Genomic DNA, 27,709 nt, shown 5'->3' on the forward strand with positions numbered 1-27,709 from the left:
TTTTCACTTAAAACAATAGTTCTAATAGATTTGTGTTTGCTGAAAACAGACTGTGAAAGAGCTGCAAACATCAACTCGAGAGGCCATAATTCTTTTGAAAGCCATGATTGAAGAAGTGAGAAATAGTGCTGAGGAAGAGGAAACTTCAATCAACTCTCTCTTCAGCAGCATGCAGGTAAGTATGCATGGTTAGGATATTGTTTGTTTTGTAGTATCACTCGATATAAAAGGCCACACTAGAACACTAGTAACAAATAACATAACAGATTGCACAGACTCTTACAGTACACCTGAAGTGAGAGGAATATGGAGGCTGACATATTTATTTAATTTTAAACAATACCAGTTGCCTGCCAGTCCTATTGACCTCTTTGATTCAGACCAGGATCGCCACTAGAAATCTCTGGGCCCCATCCTGGGCAAACCTAGTGGTCCCCCATACCCGTGCCTCCAAACCCCCCCAACCCAACCCTCTGCCCCACCCCCCGGGAATTTGGGTGCCAGTAAAAAAACGTACTAATATTATACTACTGCGCAGTTCGTAAATGGTTTGCCACAGCTAAACCTAACCCTATTCTCACACAGAGCCCCCCCAACACACACCTCTCTAGTATAGGTTGCCAGAGAGCCTTTGTGGCAGGGCTTTGTGCCATCCCTGTGCCCCCTCTAAAAATGAATATTGTGGCTCCCAAGTCTGACAGGACAAAGGCAAGCCCTGGTTACATGCTTGATTCTTACTTCAAAGGTGGCAGCACGGCAGGCACAGGTTGGGCAGAAGAGAGGGGGTGGAGCATCATGCTGAGACACCTTCATTGCAATGTATGCTTGAATGCAGAGTGTCTCTGCATGATGCTTCACCCCATCTCTTACCAGCCTATGCCTGCTGTGCTGCCACCAGGGGGTGAGTGAGGTGAAAGCATACACCGCGTCTTGCTCTGCCGTGAGTGTCTCCAGATGATCAGAGCTCCAGCGTGGCTCTGCAATGCACAACCACAATATATAAACCGTGGCTGGAGCCCACGTGGGTGGCACTGTTCACCAGGCCCCAGACTCACTCAAGCTCCATACTTCAGGCCCCCCTGTGATACCCTGTCTGCGGCCCTGATTCAGACACTACTGCAGCAACACACCTGAAACAAGCACACAGCTAATCCAGTCTGAGCATCTGATCTGCATGCTTGTTCATGGTCTATAGCTAAAAGTATTAGAGGCAGAGTAAGTCAGCCAGGGAATGTGCATTGTTCAAAAATAAATATTTATGTCAGTCTCCATATTTCTCTTACCTCAGGTTTGCTTTAAACTACTTGCACTCTTGCAATATTTGTCACTAGAAACTATGTTTACAGAGTATTTCTGAAAGCAGTTTTGGGATGATCAAGAACAGTATTTTGGCTGAGGAAAATCTAGTGTGTACATATCTTTGCATGTACCAGCAGATTTACTGTCTGTCTTCTAATAAAGTGTCACTAGGTGGCAGTGAATACCTACCTTTAGGACAGGGAGTTGATGGGTTGTCAGTGGCTAGTCTTAGGCCCGGTTCACATTAGCGGTTGTTTGCCAAACGGACCGGATGACCTGACCGGAGCCGGACCGGATCCGGATCGGAACCGTACGGTTCTGATCCGGATCCGATCCGGATCCGGTCAGGTTGCATCAGGTGGTAATCAGGATGCGATCCGGATCCGTTTGGCAAAGTAACGTAAAAAAAAAAAAAAAAATGTTGGGGTCTGGGAGGTCAGCAGAAGGGGGACCTGTGGAATCAGGCCCTCTGCTGTTTAGCACTCACCTCCACCTCCGACATGCTGCCAACATCCTGCCAACACCTCCAGCTCGTGCTGCTCCACTCCGAAATGCTTGCCCATGTGTCCCCAGCCAATATCGCCGCAACAATCCGCATAGGAAGTGGGGTAGAACATCCGGATTTCTCAGCCAGTGTGTTGTGCGGCCTCCGGTTCCCATTTGTTTGTCTTGGCTGGATGGTGCAGTCCGGCTCCGCCCCGGATACGGCTGCCGGAGGGGCCGGATGAAAAAATAGCGCATGTTGGAACGGAGGCCGGAGTCCGGATCCGGCCCGGATCCGGTCCGGCTCCGGTTCTGCAGAACGGACCCATGTGAACGGACGCATAGGCTTTAATTGCTATGCCGTGCGTCCGTTCCGTCCGTTCTGCAGGCGGTGCGGCTCCGGCACGGCGATTCCGGAGGGCCACCGCAAGTGTGAACCGGGCCTTACAAACTACAAATACTTCCTGCACAGATTCAAACGAAAATTCCTGTTTGATTATCAATCATTTTATATATTTTATATATTGTCTTAATTCATTTCCAAACTGGTGAAGATATGGAAGATTGCAGCAGGGGTTACAATTATTAAAATTGACATGCAATTAGCAGCATTGCAAAAATACTTTGGATGGTGAGCTGTATTATTTTTCACTAAGTTAAACCATTTAACTTGGAGGACAGTTAAATGTATTTCAAAGAACACTTTGTCATGGCGCAGACTTAAACCGTATTAAAGTTTAAAGAATTTCTTCCTTTAGCATTGTGTGTCTAGTTTTACTAAGGTTTACTAAGCAGATCTGTAAAGCCGAGTAGGAAAACTTTACTCAGTCTAGATGTGCAAAGTTGGTAGAGAAGTATCCCACAACAAACTCAAGACTGTAATTAAAAGGTTAAAGGGGCACTACGGCGAAAAATTGCAAAATTTAAAATATGTGTAAACATATACATATAAGAAGTACATTTTTTTCCAGAGTAAAATGAGCCATAAATTAAATTAAATCTTCTCCTATCTTATAATGTTTGTTCAAATATATTTTATTGCTTTAATAAAGCTTTGTTAATACAAAAAAAAAATGACTCGTCTTCTCCTATGTTGCTGTCACTTACAGAAGATAGTAGAAATCTAGCGAAGCTACAGGTTTTGGACTAGTTCATCTGTTCACAGGGGATTCTCAAGGATCTATTTATTTTCAAAAGCACTTAGTGAATGGCAGTTGCTTTGTCCAACTGCCAAAAAATTGTGTAGCGAGCAGGGAAGCTGGCCAGCATCATTGCTTAATCCTCTTTTAGGGAATATCTTTATAAAGAATAAAAGCCTTGCTGAGAATCCCCTATGAAGAGATGGACTAGTCCAAAACCTGTCACTTCTGTCAGATTTCTACTACCTACTGTAAGTGACAGCAACACAGGAGAAAAGTAATTTACAGCTCATTTTACTCTGGAAAAAACGTACTTCCTATGTGTCTATGTTTGTACATATTTTAAATTTTAAAATTTTTCGCTATAGTGCCCCTTTAAGTACACAAAAGAAAAACCAGTTGGCACTCGGCAAGCGGGGTGAAGATGTCCAGTGCACCTTTAAATGAGCACTAAATCGCATACTCCATCCCTTACAGCACGAGTGGCTTGTGGGTTCAGCAGAGAGACGTGCAGCCGGTAATTTGTGGAAAACACACTGGCAAATATTAGTACATGAAGGCAGTCCATGCACTCTTTGGTTGCTTTATTCCTTAAATTCGTCACATTACAGATGAAAACATATCCATATCAGTGACAGTCATATAGATCAAACCTGAGTCTGAAGTTCGTGCAGGGACGGGTGAGGGAAGGGTGACCAGGGCATGGTAGGATGGCACAACAGCTGTTTCACACCAGTGTGGTGCTTGCTCACGTGCGTGTGTCCTGGGCGCCCCTCACCCGTCCCTGCATGAACTTCACACTCAAGTTTGATCTATATGACTGTCACTGATATGGATATGTTTTCATCTGTAATGTGGCAAATGTAAGGAATAAAGCAACCAAAGAAACAGTGCACTGACTGCCTTCATGTACTAGTAATTAAAAGGTTGTTCTGTAAAGTATTGGCATGGGTTTGGCTCTCAGAGGTGCCACCTAGTCCCACTGCTGCTGCAGATCAAAGTGCGGCAGTAGCCTCAATTTATAATGTAAAGAATTATAATACGACACAATTTATCATTTGTGGTATGAGTCAGAAATAGATTCAATACAGTTTAAATAATTTCTTCAGGAATGCCTTCACACTAGATTCATTAAATGTAGTCATGTCTGCTCCGTTTTTTTCTGAGCTGGTAATGATTTACCTCACAGTGATTTTTTAATTTTCCACAGGAAAAACTGGCAGAGCGCAGGAAGAGTCTCTTGAAAGCTGTCCAGTGGTAAGAGCACATCTCCTAAACTTGTTTCTAAAGCGTCACAATCTCTGGCAGTGTGCATAGCTGCATAGCTGTTGTAACCATTTTAAGGCCTCTTGCTCACTACATGCTATTCCAATTTTTTTATACGATCTGATTTTTGATTCAATTAAAAAACAGCAGCAGTACTTTTTTTTACTCGGAATCAAAAATCGGATCATATAAAAAAAATCAGAATCGCATCTAGTGTGCAAGAGGTCTAAATGTTACCTCATGTTACCTCACCAAGTGATAGATTAGCACTGTACATGATCAAGTAAGGGGCCCATCAGGCCTCTAAATTGATGGATATTATGCTGATTAGAAACATTTATATTTAATTAATGTTGGAAAATGTTGGGGAAGGGAATACACTGTTACTGTATGTAATGTGGAATTTCAGAGAATGGGAGAATTGTTAGAGAAGTCCTGCAGGGGTGAAGCTGAAGTTATAAAAATGGGCAATAGGACAAAAGAGTTAGAGCAAAGTTTCCAGACAGTGTTTGTACCTGGAGAGTAAAGAAGAGGTTGTGTGATTATTTATTAATATACTGTATGTATAATGCTGCAAATAATAAAAAAAAAACTAATTCAGAGCGGCATAAGCAAAAATACTGCAGGGACAGAGATCTGTGCTGTACTGTTGGTGTTGGCCAACTCAGTAGATTGAAAAAATATGTCCCTCCAAAAGAGGGACAGTTGGGAGCTATGTTATTGCTATCTACTAATTTTATGCTGCTTTTCCCATGTATGAACGTGGCCAGCCATGGTGTGAGTGGTGTTGTAGTTGTGGCATTTCCTGCCCCCGGCTTATACTCGGGACAACCAATTTTTCCTGTTTTTTTAAGGTAAAAGTTAGGTGGTCAGCCTATACTCGGGTCGGCTATACTCGAGTATATACGTTATTTTCCAGAGAGTATCAGTCGGACAGGACAGAAGATCAAGGTCGATTGGGGACCAGGCAGTAGTGGTGGAAAATCAATGGCCCATAATGTTACCCTGCATTAAACAGTGCAACTTGGCAGATCAATCGATTTTCAATAGCTTCCCTACAGGAAGCTGTTGAAAATCAATGTGCTGTTTGTGATTCTTTCAAAGAAGAATCAATCATTTATAAGTGTATAGCCAACCTTGCATCTCTTCTTATCTTTTCAGTATTTCTCAGGGCAGAGACATTGAATAACAGAGGAATCTCTTTCAGGCCACCCGGTTTACCATAACTTTCCAGAAGTTTCCACCTACTGTGATATGTCTGTCCTTTGTTATATTTAGAGGCAGGTACACTTGTTGAGCACTAGATGGGCTTGATTCACAAAGCGGTGCTAACTGTTAGCACGCCTGTGAAAACCCCCTTAGCACATCTAAACAAGCTTTTTGCGCATAAAACTTTACGCGCGTACTGCACAGAGCGCAGGGTGCTCCGCGCGAAGTGCCCATTAAAGCCAATGGGACTTAGCGCGCGTAAAAGTTTGCGCGGGCAAAGTTAGCGCGCGATCTGATTGAGAAATCCAGTGCTAACCTACTTAGCACCCTGGTTAGCGCGTCTAAAGACTTTAGACGTGCTAAGTAGGTTAGCACCGCTTTGTGAATCAAGCCCGATGCCTTTTCTGTGGTAGCAGCTACATACAGTGGAATAGCTAGAGACTATGGAACACCATAGCAACATTTTTATGGGGCCATCAGATCTAGGCTCTTGAGCGATGCCATTTGCCCCTATCCTATGTACAGTATATGAGTTGACTGGGCAATTTACATTTCCTTGCAATGTACACTGTGTATAGTCCATGGGCACCAACACAAAGTCAGAAGGTGGAGAAACAAAGTGAACACATCGAGTACCACCTGGGCCCTCTTCTCTCTAGGGCCCCATAGCAGTTGCTATGGTGATTGCTATGCCCCTGGATACTGTAAGGAAATAGGATATGAGGAGAGACACAGAAAATAATCTCCACTTCACTTGTGTGTAATATGAAATACATGTTAAAGGACAATAATCCTGAAGGCGTTCTTATATTGTAATGGTTGTTACTTAGATATATATTTGTTTTGGGGTTTAGTCAACATGAAGAAAAGGAAAAAGCATTTAAAGATCAGCTATCCCACTTGGCTTCTCTCTTGCCCACACTTCAGGTAAGCACATTGTTATTGCATTCTTTGTTTATTTCTTTATTGTAAGTGACCTTGTTGGAGAGATTGCCTCTCACCCGTGGTTTTCAGTGACTCAATCAGCGGGGCAGGAAGTCAGGAAAATCTTCTCCACAGGGCACAGACAGCAATAACATTTTCAACAAAGTTTTCACACTTGCCTGCTCTTCATAAAATATTTTAATTGCTGGAGATCAACCATAACACCTCACTTCCTGTTTTCACTGGTACTGTTATAGAGCCAGGGAGTGAGGAAATATCCCCCTACCTGAATATAGACAATCGTGAATAGATGTAAATTCTTCCCTTTCCTCATTTTAGCCAACATGAAATCGAAAAGTATTCCCTGGTCTTCATCTTATATTGCTAAGTGCAGGGATGTGCGAATCGTAATGCTAGGGCAACAAAATATTTTTTTTTACGGAATGTGGTTCACATAAATACATACATACATTATTATATATGATTATTATAAATGTGTAAAAAGCATATACATGTGTAAATAAAGCTGAATTACAGTCTGACAAAACATATAATTAAAAATAACATTATCCTATTCTATATTACTCATACAGTTTTCCTACTCCAGCCCCCCCTACCCCTAATAATGCAATCAGTGCATCAGTACCCCCAGGTGAAAGAGCAGCAGTACTGGGAGGTGCCTTTGCATTTAACACCAAGTTCCTTCGGAAAGCTCTTATAGTGAGTAAAATTCGTCCACCTCTGCTTCAGTCACTGAATCCTGCAGAAAAAAAATTCCTCTTGTGATGTTTGCTCAATCACGTCAGTTGCATTTGGTGAACAAACAACAATCTGGGAGCTGCTGGAGCAAAGTGAGACACAGTCTATTAATCTTTTCAGTAAGGTTACTCATAATTGAAATTATGAGTAGCACTTACTGTCACGGGAGGGGGGGTTACCTTACCCATGCCGCCTGCTATAGCCGATGCGCTTCACTTGCATTCTACGTCGCATTCCATGCCACGTCCTTGCTTCCTCCTTCAGCCTGGAAGAAGGAGACATGGGAGTGACCTGGAAAACGAGTGGAGTGCATCGGCTATAGCAGGCGGAAATGTTGACTACAGCTTCACTGTAAGTTTCACTATGTATACGCTTTAATAAATGATACAGAATTATACATTAAAATGCAGTTTACAGATCTGTACCTATTTATGAAGTTTTCTGTCTCTCAAGCTGAGCCACATCATCAGTGCTTTTGAAATTTTTCTTCTTGGGTAAATTTTACCCGATCACTGTCTTTTTCTTGGTGTGCTGGGAGATAAAGGTAGCTTACAGGAAAAAACCCCTAGAGATGAAAGCACGGAATTTCGGCATTCTGAATTCCAATTTACGCATCAGAATTTTGCAATTTTGATTTGCAATTCAGAATTCCGACATCTCAATTCCAAAATTTACGTGAAATTATATGCATGTAATGCACAAACGCTGTTTTGCACAAGTAGTGAATAATGGCTACTGAGAATGCTCAAGGGACATGAATGCAAAAAATCGGGGCGAAAATATGGAAATTCTATTTGAGAAATCAAAGTGAAATTATAACCTATTGTGAGCATATTTTTTCAAATTCGCACTAACCATATTTGACCTTATGTTTACAAAAGCGTTTATTGGGTTTAATTTCACTACACCGTGATAACTCAAATATCACATCTTATCAAAGATATCACACCTTATCAAAGATATCACACCTTATCAAAGTTAACATGCCTTATCAGAGTAGCACAGCGAGCGCTACAAACTTATGCCTGCTAATTGGCAATGGCACTCGTCCTGCTCTGAGCCCTTGCAGGTTTGTAGTGCTCGCTATTCTACTCTGATAAGGCATGTTAACTTTGATAACGTGTGATATCTTTAATAAGTTGTGATATTTGAGTTATGACGGTTTAGTAAATCAAGCCCATTGAGTGCAAAAAAAAAAAAAAGTGCCTCAAAGATCCATATGCACATGAGAATGTACAGCCACAAAAGATGAAACACAAACGTATATCAAGTACAGTAGAACAATTACACAGCAAAAAGTGGTAGAGTTAACACTTTAAACAGAATAACTGTGTACCAGGTTTAATACTTTAGTGCTGGTATAGTATGCAGTAGACAAATACCACTAAACAGGGGATATCACAAATCTATAAGCAGACCACTCAGCCCAGTGAAGCTGGAATTTCTCACTAGTGGATGATATACGTATCATGAGGCAGCCTGTCAGTATCCATAATTAGTACATATCAGGGAGAGAAAGAAAGAAACATCCGGGCACCATCCGTCTTCAAATGCGTGTCAGTGTTTATTAATTGTTTCAGGTCACATACCATTGGAGCTGTCAGCTAAACATCAATGTGATGGTGGTGGTGAGTTGGAGGTGGGGGTGCCAGGTATCAGTCGGGGCTTGCGACGGCCGTTTCGCGTCTACTAGACGCTTGGTCACGCTGCGCTCCTATTGTCAAGGCGGGCTGTAAGCATCCGGTATATGCGGGAGATAGCGCCGCCTCTTCCGGGTGTCACGTCCGCCTGTGTTTGGAGAGGTCAAAGGGAGGGATTGCGGGAGGGGCACAGGCGCGCATCATCTAGCCGGCCGGACTACATTACCCATAGTACGTTGCGGGAGGGGAGCGGCAAAGGTGCAGGGAATCCCCGCCTCCATCTTGCCTACCAATGGTTAGTGAGAATTGTCGCCGGCTCCACTCCACACATAGCAACGTATTCACTCTGTGTACATTTTGACAGAGTGTCCAAGCAACGGGTAAACATGTCCAGCCGGTAAGAACGATTCTTAAAGAGAATCTGTATTGTTAAAATCGCACAAAAGTAAACATACCAGTGCGTTAGGGGACATCTCCTATTACCCTCTGTCACAATTTCGCCGCTCCTCGCCGCATTAAAAATGGTTAAAAACAGTTTTAAAAGTTTGTTTATAAACAAACAAAATGGCCACCAAAACAGGAAGTAGGTTGATGTACAGTATGTCCACACATAGAAAATACATTCATACACAAGCAGGCTGTATACATCCTTCCTTTTGTATCTCAAGAGATCATTATACACAGGCAGTGTGCATAGAGGGGCCAGGAGGGGGGAGATGCATCACAGAACCACAACACTGAAGAACTTGGCAGCCTTCCAGACACAGGCTGACAAGTCTGACAAGAGAGAGATAAGTTGATTTATTACAGAGATGGTGATAGTAGAACGTGCTGCAGTAAGCCAGAACACATTAGAATAGCTTTTGGAACTTGTAGGATGATAAAAAACAGGATGTAATTTTTGTTACGGAGTCTCTTTAATGTATAGTCCGATGCCGCACGTCCGATTCCGCATCCCTCCTGGAATTCCGTGTTGTGTGACTTAGTGAACCCAATAGTGGGTTAAAAGAAACCTCATTTAAAAACACGTAAGACCTGGGGAAATAAGACCTAGCTACAGTTCTCAATAACTTTAAAGCTACAGTACATACCCTAGATCAGGGGTCTCAAACTCAATTTACCCGGGGGCCGCAGGAGGCAAAGTCAGGATGAGGCTGGGCCGCATAAGGGAGTTCACGTGTCCCCGCCGCAAAACGAGGGCTGCAGAGCCCCCAAATTGCCCCGGGGGCAATCCGCCGGCATTTCCTGGAAGGGGCAGAGCTTTCAGCTTCAGCTCTGCCCCTCCTGACGTCAATCGCGGCGGATCGCCGCCTCTGCCCGCCCACTCTAAACATAAAAAAAAAAATTGGGAAAATAGGAAAAAATGCCAGGAATCTTCATACAGCCATATTACGGCTGTATAGCGATACCTGGCCAAAGCGCTGCGGCTGCGTATGGACCCCCTGGAAACTCTGTCAGGAAATGTATTGCTCTTTCTTTTGATACATGTAAAATTACACTACCGTTAGGCTTGCTACTAAAAGTGACATTTACCGCATTTAAAAGTATACTATTTTCCTTCGAAACTTTAAAATCGATTTTCTCAAAAACTATAAGGTCTTTTTGAAAAATTGTTTTTTCCTCTTATTCCTAATGATCTCCTTAACATATCCTGCAAATTTAGGGTTTCTAGCATTTAAGGTGGATTTGCTATTAACCATTAAAGTCGGCGGGTTTTTAAATGTGTATTTTTTTCCTTTGCAACTTTAAAATCGATTTTCTCAAAAACTATAAGGCCGATTTGAAAAAATTTTTTTTCCTCTTGTAGCCACTGGGGGCCCCTACAAGCTCTGGGGCCTTGGGGCCACAAAATATTGTATCGCGGGCCGCAAATGGCCCGCGGGCCGCGAGTTTGAGACCCCTGCCCTAGATACACTTATAAATTTAAAACCTCTAATGACGGGATGACAAAGGCATCGAAACAAACAATATACATATATAAAATATACACATATATATTTTATCATCGCCAGAAGTAGGGGACTTTGTAGAGGCACCAATCAAGATCCAACGCACCACCATTATCAGGACCTGTTCATATGCAAAATAACAAGTCGATACCTCATTAATACATTTGTTTTCTAACCCCACCCCCTGCGTTCATCTTATTCTCGGGACTTATAAAGGTAACTCCGATTAAGGGTCTAGCATGCATGCTAATTCAATTTTGTCATTCAGACCAGCTGGTCCCATGGCCTCAGTACGTAGAATTATACAAGTCTCTCTTCTGAGAAGTAATCTCTCCCTATCCCCCCCTCTTCTGGGGGCCTCCACTTTTTCCAAAACCGCAAACCTTAAACCATGACTTTCCCCCCCATGTGCCTCCTTCATGTGGGAGACCAGCCTGGTGCAACTCCTCCCGGCCTTGATCACACTAACGTGTTCCCCAAAACGTGTCTTCACTGGTCGGGTTGTTTGCCCTATGTAGTATCTCTTACACGGGCAAAACAACACGTAGACCACATGTTCTGTTTGACATGTGTAGAGTCCCTTAGCTCGGAACTCGACTCCACCTACATTAATAATTCTCTGTGTGACCATTTTAGGGCAAAACTTGCAATACCCACACCTAAAATTACCCTTGGTGGCACATCGGTCCAGCCAGGTAGATTGTCTGGGTGACACGAATTCGCTTTTTGTCAGGAAGTTGCCTAGGGTTGGAGCCCTTCTAAATACCACCCTTGGGGGTTGTTCAACCTTCCCCATCAATTCGGGATCCTGTTGTATCATACCCCAGTGGTTGAAGATGCTCTCCCTAATTTTGCTGGCCATCGGGCTATAATCAAATGTAAACACCATCTTATACTCTTTCTTGCCTTGCACCTCTTTACTCTCCAACAGGGTTGCTCTGTCTTTCTCAGCAGCCTGGCCTCTCGCTTTAATCAACAATTGTGGGTCATAGCCCCTTTTAACGAATCTGGCGGTCAGCTCTGTTGACTGTTGATCGGAAGTCGACTGCAACTGATTGTTCCTCCTCAAGCGTAAATATTGACCATATGGGATCGCCTCCACCACATGTCTGGGATGGAAGCTCCTTGCATGGAGAACTGAATTCGTCGCAGTCGGCTTACGATAGCCCTCACTGACTACTTTGTCACCATCCACTTTGAGTTTGAGGTCAAGAAACACTACTTCCTCCCCAATCATTTCTGAGGTGAACTGCATATTAATTTGGTTATCATTGAGATAATTTAAAAATCCCTCAAAATCAGGTAGGGTACCAGACCACACCACCAGGACGTCGTCCACGTACCTGGACCACCGTCTGATGTGCCCCCGGAACGGATTGGAGTCCGAGTGCACAGCAGACTCTTCCCACGCCCCCAAAAAGAGGTTCGCAAAGGAGCATGCCACCGGGGTCCCCATAGCTGTCCCCGCCACCTGCCGGTACCATCGACCGTCAAACATAAAGGCATTGTGTGTTAACACATAATGCAAACATTCACAGATGAATTCAATGAAATCCTCGTCTTTGTTAGTGCGTTGCAAAAATTTCTTGACGGCCTGTACCCCCAGGTCTTGGGGAATCCTGCTGTACAGACTGACCACATCAATGGTGGCCAGTCTGCCCCCGGGGACCCAAGTGGCACGCCCCACGTCCCGCAGAACCTCCAGGGTGTCCTTCAAACAAGAGGGCACTCCTGCAAGTAGGGGGCGGAGGAGGTGGTCCAAGTACCTGGACAATCTCTCAGTAAGAGACCCACAGCCTGAGACTATGGGACGTCCCGGCGGTGCGGCCATCGATTTATGCAATTTAGGAATGTGATACCACACAGGTCGTCTTGGAAAGGCCGGGACAAGATCTCCCGCCAATTTCTTTGGAAGAAACCCCCTTGTAACGCCCCTATCAAGGAGTGCCCTGAGGTCCGACTGGTATTGTACAGTTGGATCACAAGAGAGCGGACAATAGGTGTCTTTATCATTTAATTGCCTCTCGGCCTCCATTCTATATTGTTGAGCAGACATTATAACTAGATTTCCACCCTTGTCCGCACCTCTTATGATCAACTTGTCGTTCATCCTTAACCAGTCAAGTGCCCTTCTCTCCTGATTGCTCAAATTGGGAAGGGCTCGCTCATAAATTTGAGCTTTCATATCCTTCAGGACAGCATCGAAAAAATGGTCAATGCTAGACCCCGGAGTCACCGGGAAAGGCCGTGTTGACCTACAAGCCCTGAAGGTTTGAGTGTCCCCCAGAGTGAGTCCCCCTACAGATGGGGCATTAGGCCAGTCCATTCTCCCGCCTTCCTCCCAAAGTTCATTCAACAGGGCTTCTACCTCCTCATCCGTGGGATCCCACTGCATAGTTGGCCCTGAGACCAAGTTGCTAGTGGTAGAGCCCTGTGTCATTTGAGGGGCATACATTAAGCCACCCTCTATTGCCTGACTGGTGGCACTTGGGGTAAACCCCGGCTCACCAATCTTTGTGGCTCCTGTCATAGGGTGTATGAAATTTATGTTTAAAGGTGATATATTCTCCTGGTGTTTATTCCCATTGTCCCGCTCTCCAAACTTCTGACAGATCACTAATTTCCGTATGGATCTGTAAAGATCAATGGTGAAGGCTACAATATCGAAGTCTTGGGTAGGGCAAAAGTTGAGTCCTCGGCTCAAAAGAGTAATGCAGGCTTGGGGAATGACTTCTCCTGAAATGTTCACTACTTGTAAAGTTTCCTGTTGTCTGTCAGCCTTTAAGCCGTGGCTTTCCGTTTCTTTTTTGGTTGTTTGGTCTCCTTGATCCCTTCCCAGTGCACTGTCTTTGAGGATCCCCCTACGTGTACTTCCCCTTCCTCGTCGGACTCTACTTCTAAAGGGCCCGCTGCTCCTGCACATGCTGGATCCGACGGTTCTCCTTTGTTATCCTTTTTAGGGGTTTTGGGGTTCTTTCTGGGTTTCCTCCTAGGGGTCTTCTTTGGTTGTTTCCCTGTTTCTGGGTCACTATCGGACCCCGAATCGGTGGTCCAATAGCCCCGGCCTCTTGGATTTTTAGGGAAAGGGACCGGGTTCCAATTAAAGATTTTGCCTTTATCGAAATCCTCCTTGTCACGAAAAAACTTTTTTAATTTCCTCGTTTTAATTTCATCTTGGATCTTAATTATTTTATCCTCTATTTTGGAGGTCACTGCTACAAACTTCTCTCTCCTAACTGAAATCTCAAATTTCTGCTTCGTATCGTTCAGGTCAGCCGATACTTTATTGTACTCGACTGTGGTGCGTGCCAGTACTATATTTTGTAATCTCTTGGCCAGATCTAAATGTGCCACTGTCCAATCCTCGACAAACTGTTTGTCCTCGTGGTACTCAGATGGTTCCCAGTACCGTCTGAATCCCCTGGCTACAATGCCGTCCTCTTTGTATCGTTTAAGGGTAGTAACTGTCCAGAAAAGTTTTGTTTCCTGCTCGCTAAGTCTCCCCAATTTGGTCTCCAAAACCCGGGCCCCCACCTCCTTGTTAGCTTCTGTAGAGGCTGCTGTATTTGAGAAGAAGTTTGTCAAGTCCTCTCTTCCTACGGCCACTTTGTCACTCACACATAACAGTGAATCGATGTCAAGTAGATCTATCTCATTATCACTATCACTGAATTCATCTGCATTCTCTGAAGCCTCATTTGATCGTGAGGTCATGGTAGGGGTGCTCTACTCAGTAGAGGGAAGAAAGAAGCAACAACCAGTACCTTGTGAGACCTAGATATGTTGAGTGGCACTCCCTTCTTACAGATCTGCAGAAACGTGTGTGTGGCATAAAGCAAACAATTATGTCTCTCACCCTTCCTCCGGTGACCTTGCATCCACCTGCACAGACGTGTGCTCCTCGGATCGTGGCAGGAACAAAGACTGTCAGTACATATCAGGGAGAGAAAGAAAGAAACATCCGGGCACCATCCGTCTTCAAATGCGTGTCAGTGTTTATTAATTGTTTCAGGTCACATACCATTGGAGCTGTCAGCTAAACATCAATGTGATGGTGGTGGTGAGTTGGAGGTGGGGGTGCCAGGTATCAGTCGGGGCTTGCGACGGCCGTTTCGCGTCTACTAGACGCTTGGTCACGCTGCGCTCCTATTGTCAAGGCGGGCTGTAAGCATCCGGTATATGCGGGAGATAGCCCCGCCTCTTCAGGGTGTCACGTCCGCCTGTGTTTGGAGAGGTCAAAGGGAGGGATTGCGGGAGGGGCACAGGCGCGCATCATCTAGCCGGCCGGACTACATTACCCATAGTACGTTGCGGGAGGGGAGCGGCAAAGGTGCAGGGAATCCCCGCCTCCATCTTGCCTACCAATGGTTAGCGACAATTGTCGCCAGCTCCACTCCACACATAGCAACGTATTCACTCTGTGTACATTTTGACAGAGTGTCCAAGCAACGGGTAAACATGTCCAGCCGGTAAGAACGATTCTTAATGTATAGTCCGATGCCGCACGTCCAATTCCGCATCCCTCCTGGAATTCCGTGTTGTGTGCCCCTCCCGCAATCCCTCCCTTTGACCTCTCCAAACACAGGCGGACGTGACACCCTGAAGAGGCGGGGCTATCTCCCGCATATACCGGATGCTTACAGCCCGCCTTGACAATAGGAGCGCAGCGTGACCAAGCGTCTAGTAGACGCGAAACGGCCGTCGCAAGCCCGACTGATACCTGGCACCCCCACCTCCAACTCACCACCACCATCACATTGATGTTTAGCTGACAGCTCCAATGGTATGTGACCTGAAACAATTAATAAACACTGACACGCATTTGAAGACGGATGGTGCCCGGATGTTTCTTTCTTTCTCTCCCTGATATGTACTGACAGTCTTTGTTCCTGCCACGATCCGAGGAGCACACGTCTGTGCAGGTGGATGCAAGGTCACCGGAGGAAGGGTGAGAGACATAATTGTTTGCTTTATGCCACACACACGTTTCTGCAGATCTGTAAGAAGGGAGTGCCACTCAACATATCTAGGTCTCACAAGGTACCAGTATCCATAATTAGATCAACTCTCTGTTCGAATTGTGAAAGTGGAAGGGTAGCTAGCTTCCAGTTAAATGCAATAACCCATTGGGCGCTAATAAATACGCACAATAAAGATGCCTAAATGCGCAAGGAAAAGCTGGGGCATCAGCATATAATAGAGCCTGAGCTGGGGTGCATTACATAGACACAGTAGTGGCCTTCTTAAAAACGTTCCTAATCTCAGTCCAAAACGTTTGTACTGTTACATAATCCTAAAAAGTGTGAAGCAGACCACCCATCACTCCACAGCCCCTGAAACACAGGGGAGTGTGAGCTGGAAAAATCTTATGTATCTTCAAGGGGGTATTATACCCCCTTATCATGAGCTGATAGCTGTTTCTTTAAGGCCCATTTTCCAACAGTGGGCGCGGGGGGGGGGGGGGGGGGGAAGGGTGTCTTAGGGTTAGGCACCACTAGGAGGGTCATAGGCTTAGGCACCACCAGGGGGGTCTTAGGGATAGGCACTACAAGGGTGGTCGTAGGCTTAGGTACCACCAGGGGGGTCTTAGGGTTAGGCACCACCAGAGGGGACATAAGTTTAGGCACCACCAGGGTAGGGTTCTGTGTGAGTAGGGAGAGGTTAGGTTATAGGGAAATATCAGTAAGTATTGCAGATATTTTACTATATGAATTAAGTAGTTCAGTATCAGTAAATTAAACAATATTTTATCACTTTTACTGGTGCTAATTTTAGTAAACAAAAATAAAGTTTACAGTGGGGAATATTAGAATATCAGTATTAAAAAAAAACTATATTTTACAGCACGTCCTGCCACCCATTTTACTAAACGATAACTTCAATATTGTTTATATCTGACGCCATTGTTAACCAGAGCCTTTATTATATGCACACGTGTATTTGATCTTGTATGCCAGCAGTAATACACCACTTCTACGTCAATCATGTCATTATTGTTGAGTTCTTTCTGGACTATGAGTAGAAATAGTCTATACAGCTGCCTCTTGTTTGGACTATGTTATATTTGCACAGTGATAAACAGTTTTATTTTTTTGCTGTATCTGCACTTGTACTTCAGATATAATTGTGTCTTTAAAACTATATACCCTCAGGCATATGTATCTGTTCCCTGATGTCAGTGTGCTGTCAGCTTGTCATGGTTCAGTCCACACATTGTGACTGCTTTCATCTCTTCTAGGTCCATCTTGTCACATGTTCAGCATTTCTGAGTTCTGCTAACAAGGCTGAATTTCTGGACTTAGGTTATGTAAGTTATTAATCAATTATTTTCTGTGCTTACTTGTGCCAGTATAACTGACAACAATCTATAATGGGTTGCTTCAGATGTAATTCCAGACTCAGTAATGGGACTGTTTTGCAGTTAAGGTAGCCATACACTGGTCGATTTGCCATCAGATCGACCAACAGACAGATCCCTCTTATCGACTCTGATCAGATAGGGATCGTATGGCTGCCTTTACTGCAAACAGATTGTGAATCGATTTCAGCCTGAAACCGATTCACAATCTGCTGAGCTGCTGCTGCCGCCTGTCCGTCCCCCCCCCCCCCCCCCCCCCCCCGTATACATTACCTGAGGCTGGCTCCCGGGCGTGATGTCCCCGTCATGTGGCGCCTCCGGCTCCGGCATCCGCATAGAACTTACGCTATCACGCCAGTGACAGCGGAAGTTCAAATAGAGCGCCCTCTACCTGTACTTCCGCTGTCACTGGCATGACAGCGGAAGTTATATGAGGATGCCGGAGGTGCCATGACGGGAGCAGTGATGGACGGGACGCCCGGGAGCCAGCCTCAGGTAATGTATACATGCGTTGAAATGTCCCGAATCGCACGACGCAAGCGACGCGCTCCCTACCCGGGGGCAATCGACGGTAATTTCCCGCACGGCGCGATCGACGGACCGATTGATATCAGGAGGAAATCAATCGGTCTGATGCGTTTAGCGCGAACTATTTGACAGCAGATTAGATCCCAGTGATCGAATCTGCTGTCGATCGGCGGGAAATCAGGCCAGTGTATGGCCAGCTTTAGTGTGGCCAGGCCTATTATTACATGTAGCATAATTGTTTTTATTAGAAACTATATTTGTTAACCAAGGTGCTTGTGCACTTTTATTGTGAACATTACCACAATTCACTTACATTCAGATTCCTGCAATTAAACGTACAGTGGTAAAAATGTACGCATTGAACCTGTAACGCGTAAAAATGTACTTGTTAAAGAGACTCTGAAGCGAGAATAAATCTCGCTTCAGAGCTCATAAATAGCAGGGGCACGTGTGCCCCTGCTAAAACGCCGCTATCCCGCGGCTAAACGGGGGTCCCTTCACCCCCAACCCACCCCCCGCAAAAGTGTGTCGTAGAAAGGTCGCAGAATTTCCCTTCCTGGAGGCAGGGCTAACGGCTGCAGCCCTGCCTCCAGTCGCGTCTGTCAGCGGCGCATCGCCGCCTCTCCCCCGCCCCTCTCAGTGAAGGAAGACTGAGAGGGGCGGGGGAGAGGCGGAGATACGCGCTGACAGACGCGCGTGGGGCAGGGCTGCGGCGGTTAGCCCTGCCCCAACCAGGAAGCGCTCCCCGGGTGTATCGAGGGGGATTTGGGGGTGAAGGGACCCCCGTTAAGCCGCGCTATAGCGGCGTTTTAGCAGGGGCACACGTGCCCCTGCTATTTATGAGGTCTGAAGCGAGATTTATTCTCGCTTCAGACTCTCTTTAATGTCCGCCATAGCTTACTGCACCAACGGGAATGCGTAAAAAGGTACGCATGGCGGCTGGCCGACTAAAATGAATCTAGCTGGCAGCGGGGGACCGGAGGAGCCATAAGTGACTGCGAGGGCACAGGATGGCTGCAGGGAACTGGTAGATGCCCCAGGTAAGTGAAACTCATGGGTTTTTTTAGCGTTAAGGTTCCCTTTAAGCATAGGAGATGAGGAAAGGTTTCTGTTAGGGGGTAGAACAGAGGTGAAGATTAGTGCTGGACTGAACTTGGGGTTAAGTTTTGTGTAGGCATTAGACTTAAACCACTCCAACAATCACAGTATAGTGTTTGTGCATAGGTCTTAAGCCTAGATGCGGCTCCGATCCGGCGGCTCGATTAGCCGCCGGATCGCCTCTTCCGCGTGCGCCGGATTCGATCCCCCGCTCATCCCCGCCGGCGCCGCTTATCTTCCGCTCGATTCCCTGCCATTGTCCCCTCGCGGGGAGCGAGCAGGAAATTGGCGGAAGCAAGATCCGTCCTGTCGGATATTATCAATCGAGCCGCATCTGCGGCTCGATTGATAAGGAACATCGCGGCCACATCTACGCGTGTAGATGCGGCTTTAGGCCTCTTATTGCGGTGTTAGTCCTCCTCTCTCCCACACTCACACTCAACCCCAGCAAGATGGGGAAATGCTCTTCTCCTCTCCATTTTACATAGCAAGTATATGCCTCTCAACTGCGCCAGAGATACTGTTCATGTCTGTACAAAGATTGCTGAAACTAAAAATAATACTTGGGATTTAAAACAGGTTGTTAGTATGGGGAATCTGGCATAGTTTACATCACCATGTTTGTACATAGATGAAAATTAATGGATTGAGATTTGCTATACCTGAACTAGTGTTAGTCATGTCTAGGAGAACTCATGGACAAGCATGTGATTTGTTTGATCAGCTAATAGATTTGTAAAGCTCTGATTTGCTGTGATCACATCCTGCTTTATCACATGATCGTGACTAGCAAATCAGAAACTTACATATCTATCGCCTGCATAAAATGATCACATGCTTCTCCATGAGTTCTACTAGATATAACCATCACTAATCTGAACTCTTGCGTGGTACGTACCTAAAATTTCCTGTCTGTTTTTTCTTAGCAACTAATGGAACGGCTGCAAAAAATTGTGAAGCTCCCATATCGTTTGCGCCCATCACAGAGCAGCAAGGTAAACCGCAAAGTCAATTTTACAACTGAATTCTTATTTAATTGCTGGGTATTTCTGTCTGCAGAAACTTCTCATAAATAATATGTCTAAACTGCAGATCAATACAGATTATGGAGCAGAGTTTGCACGCTGCCTGGAGCCACTGTTACTGTTAAATCTTCGCCGAGCCGCTAGTGTGAGCAGCAGCTGCGGAGGAGCAGGACATGGCAATGGAAGCATGTAAGTCTTACTAACTTCTATTATTGTTATTGATTCCTAAAGCGCCAACATATCCCGTTGCGCTGTTCAAAGTAAGAAACAAACATGGGGTACATAATATTACAGACAATGGTGTACACCAATATACACAATACAGAATCAATACAAAATACTGAATTGGTAATTGCAGTGACAAAAGTAACATGATGTATAAAATGTTTAACAAATTTCAAGACACCAAAGGGAGAGAGAACCCTGCCTTTGTGAGCTTACAATCTAAAGCACGTGTCGAACTCCAGGCCTGGAGGGCCAGATCCATGTCAGTGTTTAGGATGGACTGACAAAGAAAGTAATGTGTTCTACCTGATGGACCACACTTTTCCGGATTCAGACCCATCAATTCATTTGAGCTGTATCAGAAATGTGTGAGGATCGCGGCCCTTGTAGGACCGGTTTGACATACCTGATCTAAAGGAACATTAGATTGGACATTATACATTATATTATGTACACTTGTAAATATAAAATATAGGCAGGTCACATACAGGTACAGTTCGTAGCACACATAAGCCCTGATGTACAAAAGGATGTTAAAATTGATGTGCAGGAAGGGATTTTTCTTTTTCTCTGTTCTTTATTTCTTCCCTAAGTTTTGTCCTCTTCTATACATCATCCCATCAATGTCCCTTTAACCTATTTTGGTTCCTGGACGTAGTTTCTCCGTCCAGGAACCATGCGCGCTACCGCGCGCTCCCGCGGCCGATCGTGCGCATGCACGCGCACTCCCGGCCGCGAATTCGGTAGCCACGGAATCAATGTATCGGGCTATGGTGCCCGATCACTGATTCCTCTCCCCCGCTGAAAAAGCGACAGCTTCTCTCGGAAGCTGTGCTTTTTCTGGCTGTTCCCTCCCCGATGCGTCACTCTAAGCGCGTGCTACGCTTAGAGTGACGTCATGTAAACAAACTCATGGCCGCCATCTTGTGGCCAAAAAGTAATACTACACCTGGAAAAAAAAATTAACACACATTTACATTATAAATCTATTGTTTACCTCCCACGCTCCCAAAACTACCCAAATAAAATGTTTAGTATAAAAAAAAAAAACCATTACAATAAAAAAAGAAAAAACATGTAAATATTTATCAAAGGGTCTAAACTTTTTAAATATCAATGTAAAGATGAAATATTTTTTTATTTTAAACTTGTAAATAGTGATAGATGCAAAATGGAAAAAATGCACCTTTATTTCCAAATAAAATATTGTCGCCATACATTGTGATAGGGACATAATTTTGAACAGGAAGTCCCCCCATGTAAATCAGCACCAGACTAATGGTAAAGGTATAAATCTTAATTTATTTTTCCAAATAACCATCCAAAAGTTCATAAAAACATTTTAAAAGAATCACCAGGGTCTCTCAACAAGAGTAAATGTAATACAAAACAATGTGTATAGATAAAACACCAATTGGCTGCTGTACAATGTTATAACTGTATGGATACCAATAATTATGACAACCACCAAATGGTAATTGAAATCATAGACTAAGAAGTGGGCACCTACAATCCAAAAAGTGTAACCACACTAATGCTAAACCTTACATAGTATATTGAAAGTGATTGGCAAAAATTGCAAAATGATAAGATAATAAAGGCTAATAACCTAAGAAGAATAAATAAAGTGCTACGTGCAAGGCTGTGAGAAAGGTATAGAAGGAGTAGATGGAACTCACACGGTGACGGGAGAATCCAAAGATCCAGGCAGCCAAAAGGATAGAGAGACGCCGGAGGAACAGCCTTAGTGCACCACGCGGGCACAACCCGCTTCAGAAGAGGCCGAAGTAAAATGGAGTGAGCCACACTATATACCCGAAAATGCCGGAAAAAACGGAAGTGGTGCGCCGCAGGAGGCGGAAGTGACGCGGCCGCGTCATCAGTCAAACAGCGTCGGGTAACCATAGGAACCCGACACTGTTGACAGTCCGCGATAAAGAAAGCCTGAGTACAGAGAGGCTGCGGGCTGGGGGGCGGGCAAGGTTGAATGAAAATAAGGAAAACAAATACTGATCAAAATTGTAAATAATAATTTAGAAGAATCGCAAGGAGAGAGGTAATAGAATTGGAGGTAATTAGCCATTATTAGATACAATGTATTACATATAAATAAGCTCGCTTTCTAGGCTCCTAACACTGCTGCCATCTAGAGGCAAGGATAAATATAACCACAATTCATGATTCATGGATTGTATGAATTAGCACCAATGGGGTAAAAAATGGGGTAACATGACATATGATAACGAAAAATCCTATATATATCTCCCACAATAGACACAAAAGAGGATCATATACATATAGGGGTGCATACATTGTTATTTTTAAATATCAATAAGCATGAAGAATCAGGAGCTATGTTCTCTCTACAGGGATGTTCACCTCTCCTCCAGAGATACACGTATTAGGTGGAGCCTGGTCCCTACAAAAACATATATATAAAAATAAAATAAATCCATTAGTTCCAATTCATATAAAAGGATTAGGAAGAGAAAAGGGAAGGACATAACTCCATCATGCAGTGTAATTACGTGTAATATTCAACTCACAAAAAACCAACTCCAAGTGCTAGGCTAATAGTTTTATAATTATGTAGAACTCTTTTTTGTTCATTATGCTAGTGCCTTGTCCCCTGTATAGCACATTCTAATGTTGTATTGTTTGCATATATTATACATTTAAATATGTGCATGGTGCTGGTCCGTACTTTTATGAGTAAACTCAGGGACATAATTTCAACGGTGTAATAACCGGGACATATGGGCAAATACAATACGTGAGTTTTAATTATGGAGGCATGTATTATTTTAAAACTATAATGGCTGAAAACTGAGAAATAATGAATTTTTCCATTTTTTTCTAATTCTTCCTGTTAAAATGCATTTACAGTAAAGTGGCTCTTAGCAAAATGTACCCCCCAAAGAAAGCCTAATTGTTGGAAAAAGCAAGATATAGATCAGTGCATTGTGATAAGTAGTGATAAAGTTATAGGCTAATGAATGGGAGGTGAACATTTCTCACGTGAAAACGACGGAACGCGAATGGGTTAAGATGCAGGTATGAAGATGTATTTTATTGTTTGTTCTATCTGTTTCTGCTACTTGTTTACTGAAAGAATTTGCTCCCACTCACTCTGCCATATACGTGATGTAATGTAACAGCAAAGTTCATACAGTATAACAACAAATGCATGTCATTTAAGAGAAAACTGCAAGCTATTGATACGTTTGATGTTGGAAATACCTTGTGTGCCTTACCTAGAAGGAACCCAATGTGAGAGACATATGGAATATGCCATATTTTTTCCTTTTAAACAATGCCAAATGCCTGGCTGTCCTACTGATCTCTTTGGCTGCAGTAGTGTCTGAATCCCACATGTGCATGCTGGTTTAGTGTCTATGGCAGTGGTCCTCAAACTATGGCGCTCGGGCCAAATGCTGCCCACCAAGGCTTTTTCACTGGCTCCTCAAACACAAAATGTATAACTTATAGATGTGGTCCACTGCACCTTTAAATGTTGGCGCCCTGCATATAGAATAGCAGTTTAGAAGCCAAGGAGCAGCCATTTGCTGTCTTCCAATCCAATCCTGCATCAGGTGACACTGCTGTCCAATTGGACAGCAGGTTGTCACCTGGGTATGCTTCACTGTCTGGTGCACATTCTTCGGAGGCTGCACGACTGAATGGCTGCTGCTGGGAGTTCTCCTATGGGCATGATTGGGGGGAATCAATACCTAGATTAGATGTAATGTTTTTCAACATCATTTTATGTATGTTCCGGCCCCCCAGCAGTCTGAAATATGTTGACCCAGTCCTTGACCGAAAACATTTGGGTATCTCTGGTCTATGGCAAAAAGTAATAGAGGCAGTGGATGAGCAGGACATCCAGGCAATGTGCATTGCTTAACCACTTCAGCCTACAGTGTTGTTCTCCTTATGCATCCGAGCAACTTTCACCTCCCATTCATTCGCCAATAACTTTATAACTATTTATCGCAATTAATTGATCTATATCTTGTTTTTTTCCGCCACTAATTAGGCTTTCTTTGGGTGGTACATTTTGCTAAGAATTATTTTTTTCTAAATACGTTTTAACAGGAAGATTAAGAAAAAAATGGAAAAAATTCATTTTCTCAGTTTTTGGCCATTATAGTTTGAAATTAATACATGCTACCGTAATTAAAACTCATGTATTTTATTTGCCCATTTGTCCAGGTTATTGCACCGTTTTTAACGACCGCCTAACGCCGATAGGCGGCGGCAGGTCGAAGTGATGTTTCCATGGAAACATCCGCTCGTTCGAGCGGCCGTTCCATGTCAGTTCACGGAGGGTGTCTCCGTGAACAGCCTGCGAGCCTCCGATCGCGGCTCGCAGGCGAAATGTAAACACGTGGGGAAGAAATCCCCTGTGTTTACATCATACGGCGCTGCTGTCGCAGCAGCGCCGTAAAGCAGATCGGCGATCCCCGGCCTCTGATTGGCCGGGGATCACCGGCATCTGATAGGCTAAAGCCTATCAGAGGCGGTACAGAACGGATTGCCGTCCTGTGCCGCCGAGAGGGAGAGAGAGGGAGGGAGGAATAGCGCTGCAGAGGGGGGCTTTGAGGAGCCCCCCCGCTCGGCCACACAGAGCGGCGGTGATCAGACCCCCCCCAGCAGGACATCCCCCTAGTGGGGAAAAAAGGGGGGGGAAGTCTGATCGCCCTGCCTCAAAGCTGATCTGTGCTGGAGAGCCCACGCAGCACAGATCAGTAAAAAATACCCCGGTCCTTAAGTGGTTAAATGATGGCCCTTTCACAATTTATGGTGCCGAGATTTTATTTAGAAATAAAGGTGCATTTTTTCAATTTGCATCCATCACTATTTACAAGCTTATAATTTTTAAAAACTATAATAATATACTCTCTTGACATGCATATTTAAAAAGTTCAGACCCTTAAATAAATATTTATGTTGTTTTTGGATTTTTTTAATTGTCATTTTTTATTTTTTTTTTTAATAAAAAAATGTATTTGGGTAATTTTTGGTGTGGGAGGTAAACAGCTTATTTTAAATGTAATATAATGTAATTATTTAATAAAAAATGTATGTGGGTGTAGTCAAAAAAGTCCTGGAAGTGAACGATCACGCTTCCAGGAACTAGAAAGAAGATGGGAAACTTTTTTTTTTTTTGTGCAGAAAGACCGCGGTTTCTGATAAGAGACTGTCGGTTTTTCTGCGGGGGACTTAGATCAATGAATAGGAATTAACGGCTAACAGCAGGTGGCGGGAGCACGCGCGATCGTGGGCCTCAGGAGCTGCACAGTCTATCTGGACGGATATATCCGTCCAGATAGACTTAAGTGGTTAAAAGGCAATTCAGCCTCCATATGTTTCACCTCGGTTTCCCTTTAAACAAAGTAAATTAAATTTTTTGGGGAAATAATAAAATATTACAGGCGTTTATGCTAGCAACGAACATAACATTGCGCACATAGTGGACACTCTGTTTATTTGGAAGATACATAAGTGAAGCTGCTGTGGGCGAGGGAGGCCCTTAACTCCCCAACTGTGCTATTTGACCCATCTGAGGAAGGTCATTAATTTCAGTGAGGTCCGCACATAAGAGTGTGGTGAGGGTACTTGCTGACGTGCAGCTGTAGAGTGCTAAAGGTTTGCAGTATGTTGACAGCACATTTTCAAGTGTTCATGATACTGTTTAAAGGGACTCCGAGCAGTGCAGAAACTATGGAAAGATGCATATCATTTTAAAGCTCTCTTTCTCCTCTTTCCAATGATATATAAACCGCCGCCCTACACCTTTTAGTTTTCGCTATTTTCGCGATTGAAATTGCCGTGGTTGCGATTTCGATCGCGAAAATAGAGAAAACTAAAAGGCGTAGGGTGACGATTTAGGGGTCGTCAGAAAGAGGAGAAAGAGAGCTTTAAAATGATATCCATCTTTCCATAGTTACATTGTATTACACAGGGCGACTTTTTCCTAAAGTCAGCAGCTCCCTTCTGCTGAATGGAGCTGCTGACACTGGGGAAAGTGTCGACCTGTGTAATACAACTAACTATGGAAAGATGGATATCATTTTAAAGCTCTCTTTCTCCTCTTTCTGACGACCCCTAAATCGTCGCCCTACGCCTTTTAGTTTTCTCTATTTTCGCGATTGAAATCGCGGCTGCGGAAATTTCAGTCGCGAAAATAGCGAAAACTAAAAGGCGTAGGGTGGCGGTTTATATATCATTGGAAAGAGGAGTAAGAGAGCTTTAAAATGATATGCATCTTTCCATAGTTTCTGCACTGCTCGGAGTCCCTTTAAACAAACAAGAAAAAAGATGAGGTGGCACTTTCCTGGGATAGCAGAATGCAAAAAAAAGTACGTGTGCTGTGTGCTCGGTTGTTAGAAAAGGAAGAAAGAATCCATTGTGTATGCTATAGAGAGGAAAAAAAAGATTGTATGCACCTTCCATCCGTGCAAAATTGGCATATATTTCCATGGGTATCCATACAAAATATGTAGCATCAATAGCCAAATGCCATAAGCAAACTGCCTGCTGTATAGGCTGTGCTAGTCACTGTGGGAGTGGGAGTGGGTGGTGGGTAATGATCGGGAGCTGGCGATGACCGTTTTGCGTCCTATGGATGCTTGGACACGCTTCGTTCCACTTGTGATGCTACATATTTTGTATGGAGACCCATGGAAAGGAATGCTGATGTTACATAAATGGAAGGTGCACATGATCTTTCTTTCCTCTTGATGGCCTATACATAGGACTGTATTGAATGCTCCGGAGCATGCTCATTGAGCTCAATGTCAACTCAAAATATATTTAATTTTGCACAGTGTGAAGACCTGCTTTTGAGGAGCTTGAAAATGGGGGAGAAACCGAGAGCCCAATATGGTGCAGTATGTTAATATGGAGAGGTCTGTTGTGAATAAATGAGATGATTATACTCACAAGGGTGGGTCGCCACAAAGGCAACCACTGGAAAGGCCGGCGGGGAGAATTGTAACCTGACCCCGCTCAGGTTAAAAAGTCGCTCTCTGTAGATAGGAGAAAATGGGGATACACCCCTCCACCAAGGGTGGACTAGATGATATTGAAATATGATAACAGAGGCGCCAAGCAGAATAAAATTAGTTAAAATTGTTAAAAAGGGGGAAGTGGGTGGACTCACCTCCCTTCTGAAAAAAATGGCCGGACAATGGACAGGTTACTTACAGTCTAAAGTAACATTTATTAGTAACTCCAAAAGTGCAACGCGTTTCACGGGTAACAGTCCCGCTTCTTCAGGCAAACGATTATTTGGAGGGTGCAAAATCAGGTCATGAACCAGGTAGAGCGTCTTTTTTTTAAAGCTGAATGTTCAAATTCAGGGAATTGCAGTATTTGCTGCATTCCCACCATAAATGAAAAGAGAACAATACTATGGATGCTTGGACACGCTTCGTTCCACTTGTGATGCTACATATTTTGTATGGAGACCCATGGAAAGGAATGCTGATGTTACATAAATGGAAGGTGCACATGATCTTTCTTTCCTCTTGATGGCCTATACATAGGACTGTATTGAATGCTCCGGAGCATGCTCATTGAGCTCAATGTCAACTCAAAATATATTTAATTTTGCACAGTGTGAAGACCTGCTTTTGAGGAGAGCTGCAGTCTCAGAGGTCTCAATAGGATATTTTTATTACTGCACAATGCAAAATACACATAGTGGCAGTCATTGCCACTATACCACTTCTGGACACAATATGGTGCTCTGTGAGGCCCCACAGCTTCTTCTCACATACAAACAACAAGGGCACTGACTGGA

General features: G+C 44.1%; 1 protein-coding gene across 9 annotated transcripts in view; it reads left to right on the top strand.

The window, feature by feature from the left end:
• Positions 1-27,709, top strand: part of RNF207 (ring finger protein 207) — a 128,957-nt gene that overhangs the window by 53,303 nt on the left and 47,945 nt on the right. For all 9 annotated transcript variants that reach the window (XM_068240514.1, XM_068240509.1, XM_068240512.1 and 6 more), the window contains 6 exons: positions 50-175; positions 4,132-4,178; positions 6,251-6,323; positions 16,907-16,975; positions 19,579-19,647; positions 19,745-19,866. In XM_068240514.1, coding sequence (XP_068096615.1) covers positions 50-175; positions 4,132-4,178; positions 6,251-6,323; positions 16,907-16,975; positions 19,579-19,647; positions 19,745-19,866 — 506 coding nt within the window. The remainder of the gene's footprint in view (positions 1-49; positions 176-4,131; positions 4,179-6,250; positions 6,324-16,906; positions 16,976-19,578; positions 19,648-19,744; positions 19,867-27,709) is intronic.

The sequence above is a fragment of the Hyperolius riggenbachi genome, chromosome 6 (assembly GCF_040937935.1).
Source record: "Hyperolius riggenbachi isolate aHypRig1 chromosome 6, aHypRig1.pri, whole genome shotgun sequence".
In the NCBI taxonomy this organism is placed as follows: domain Eukaryota; kingdom Metazoa; phylum Chordata; class Amphibia; order Anura; family Hyperoliidae; genus Hyperolius; species Hyperolius riggenbachi.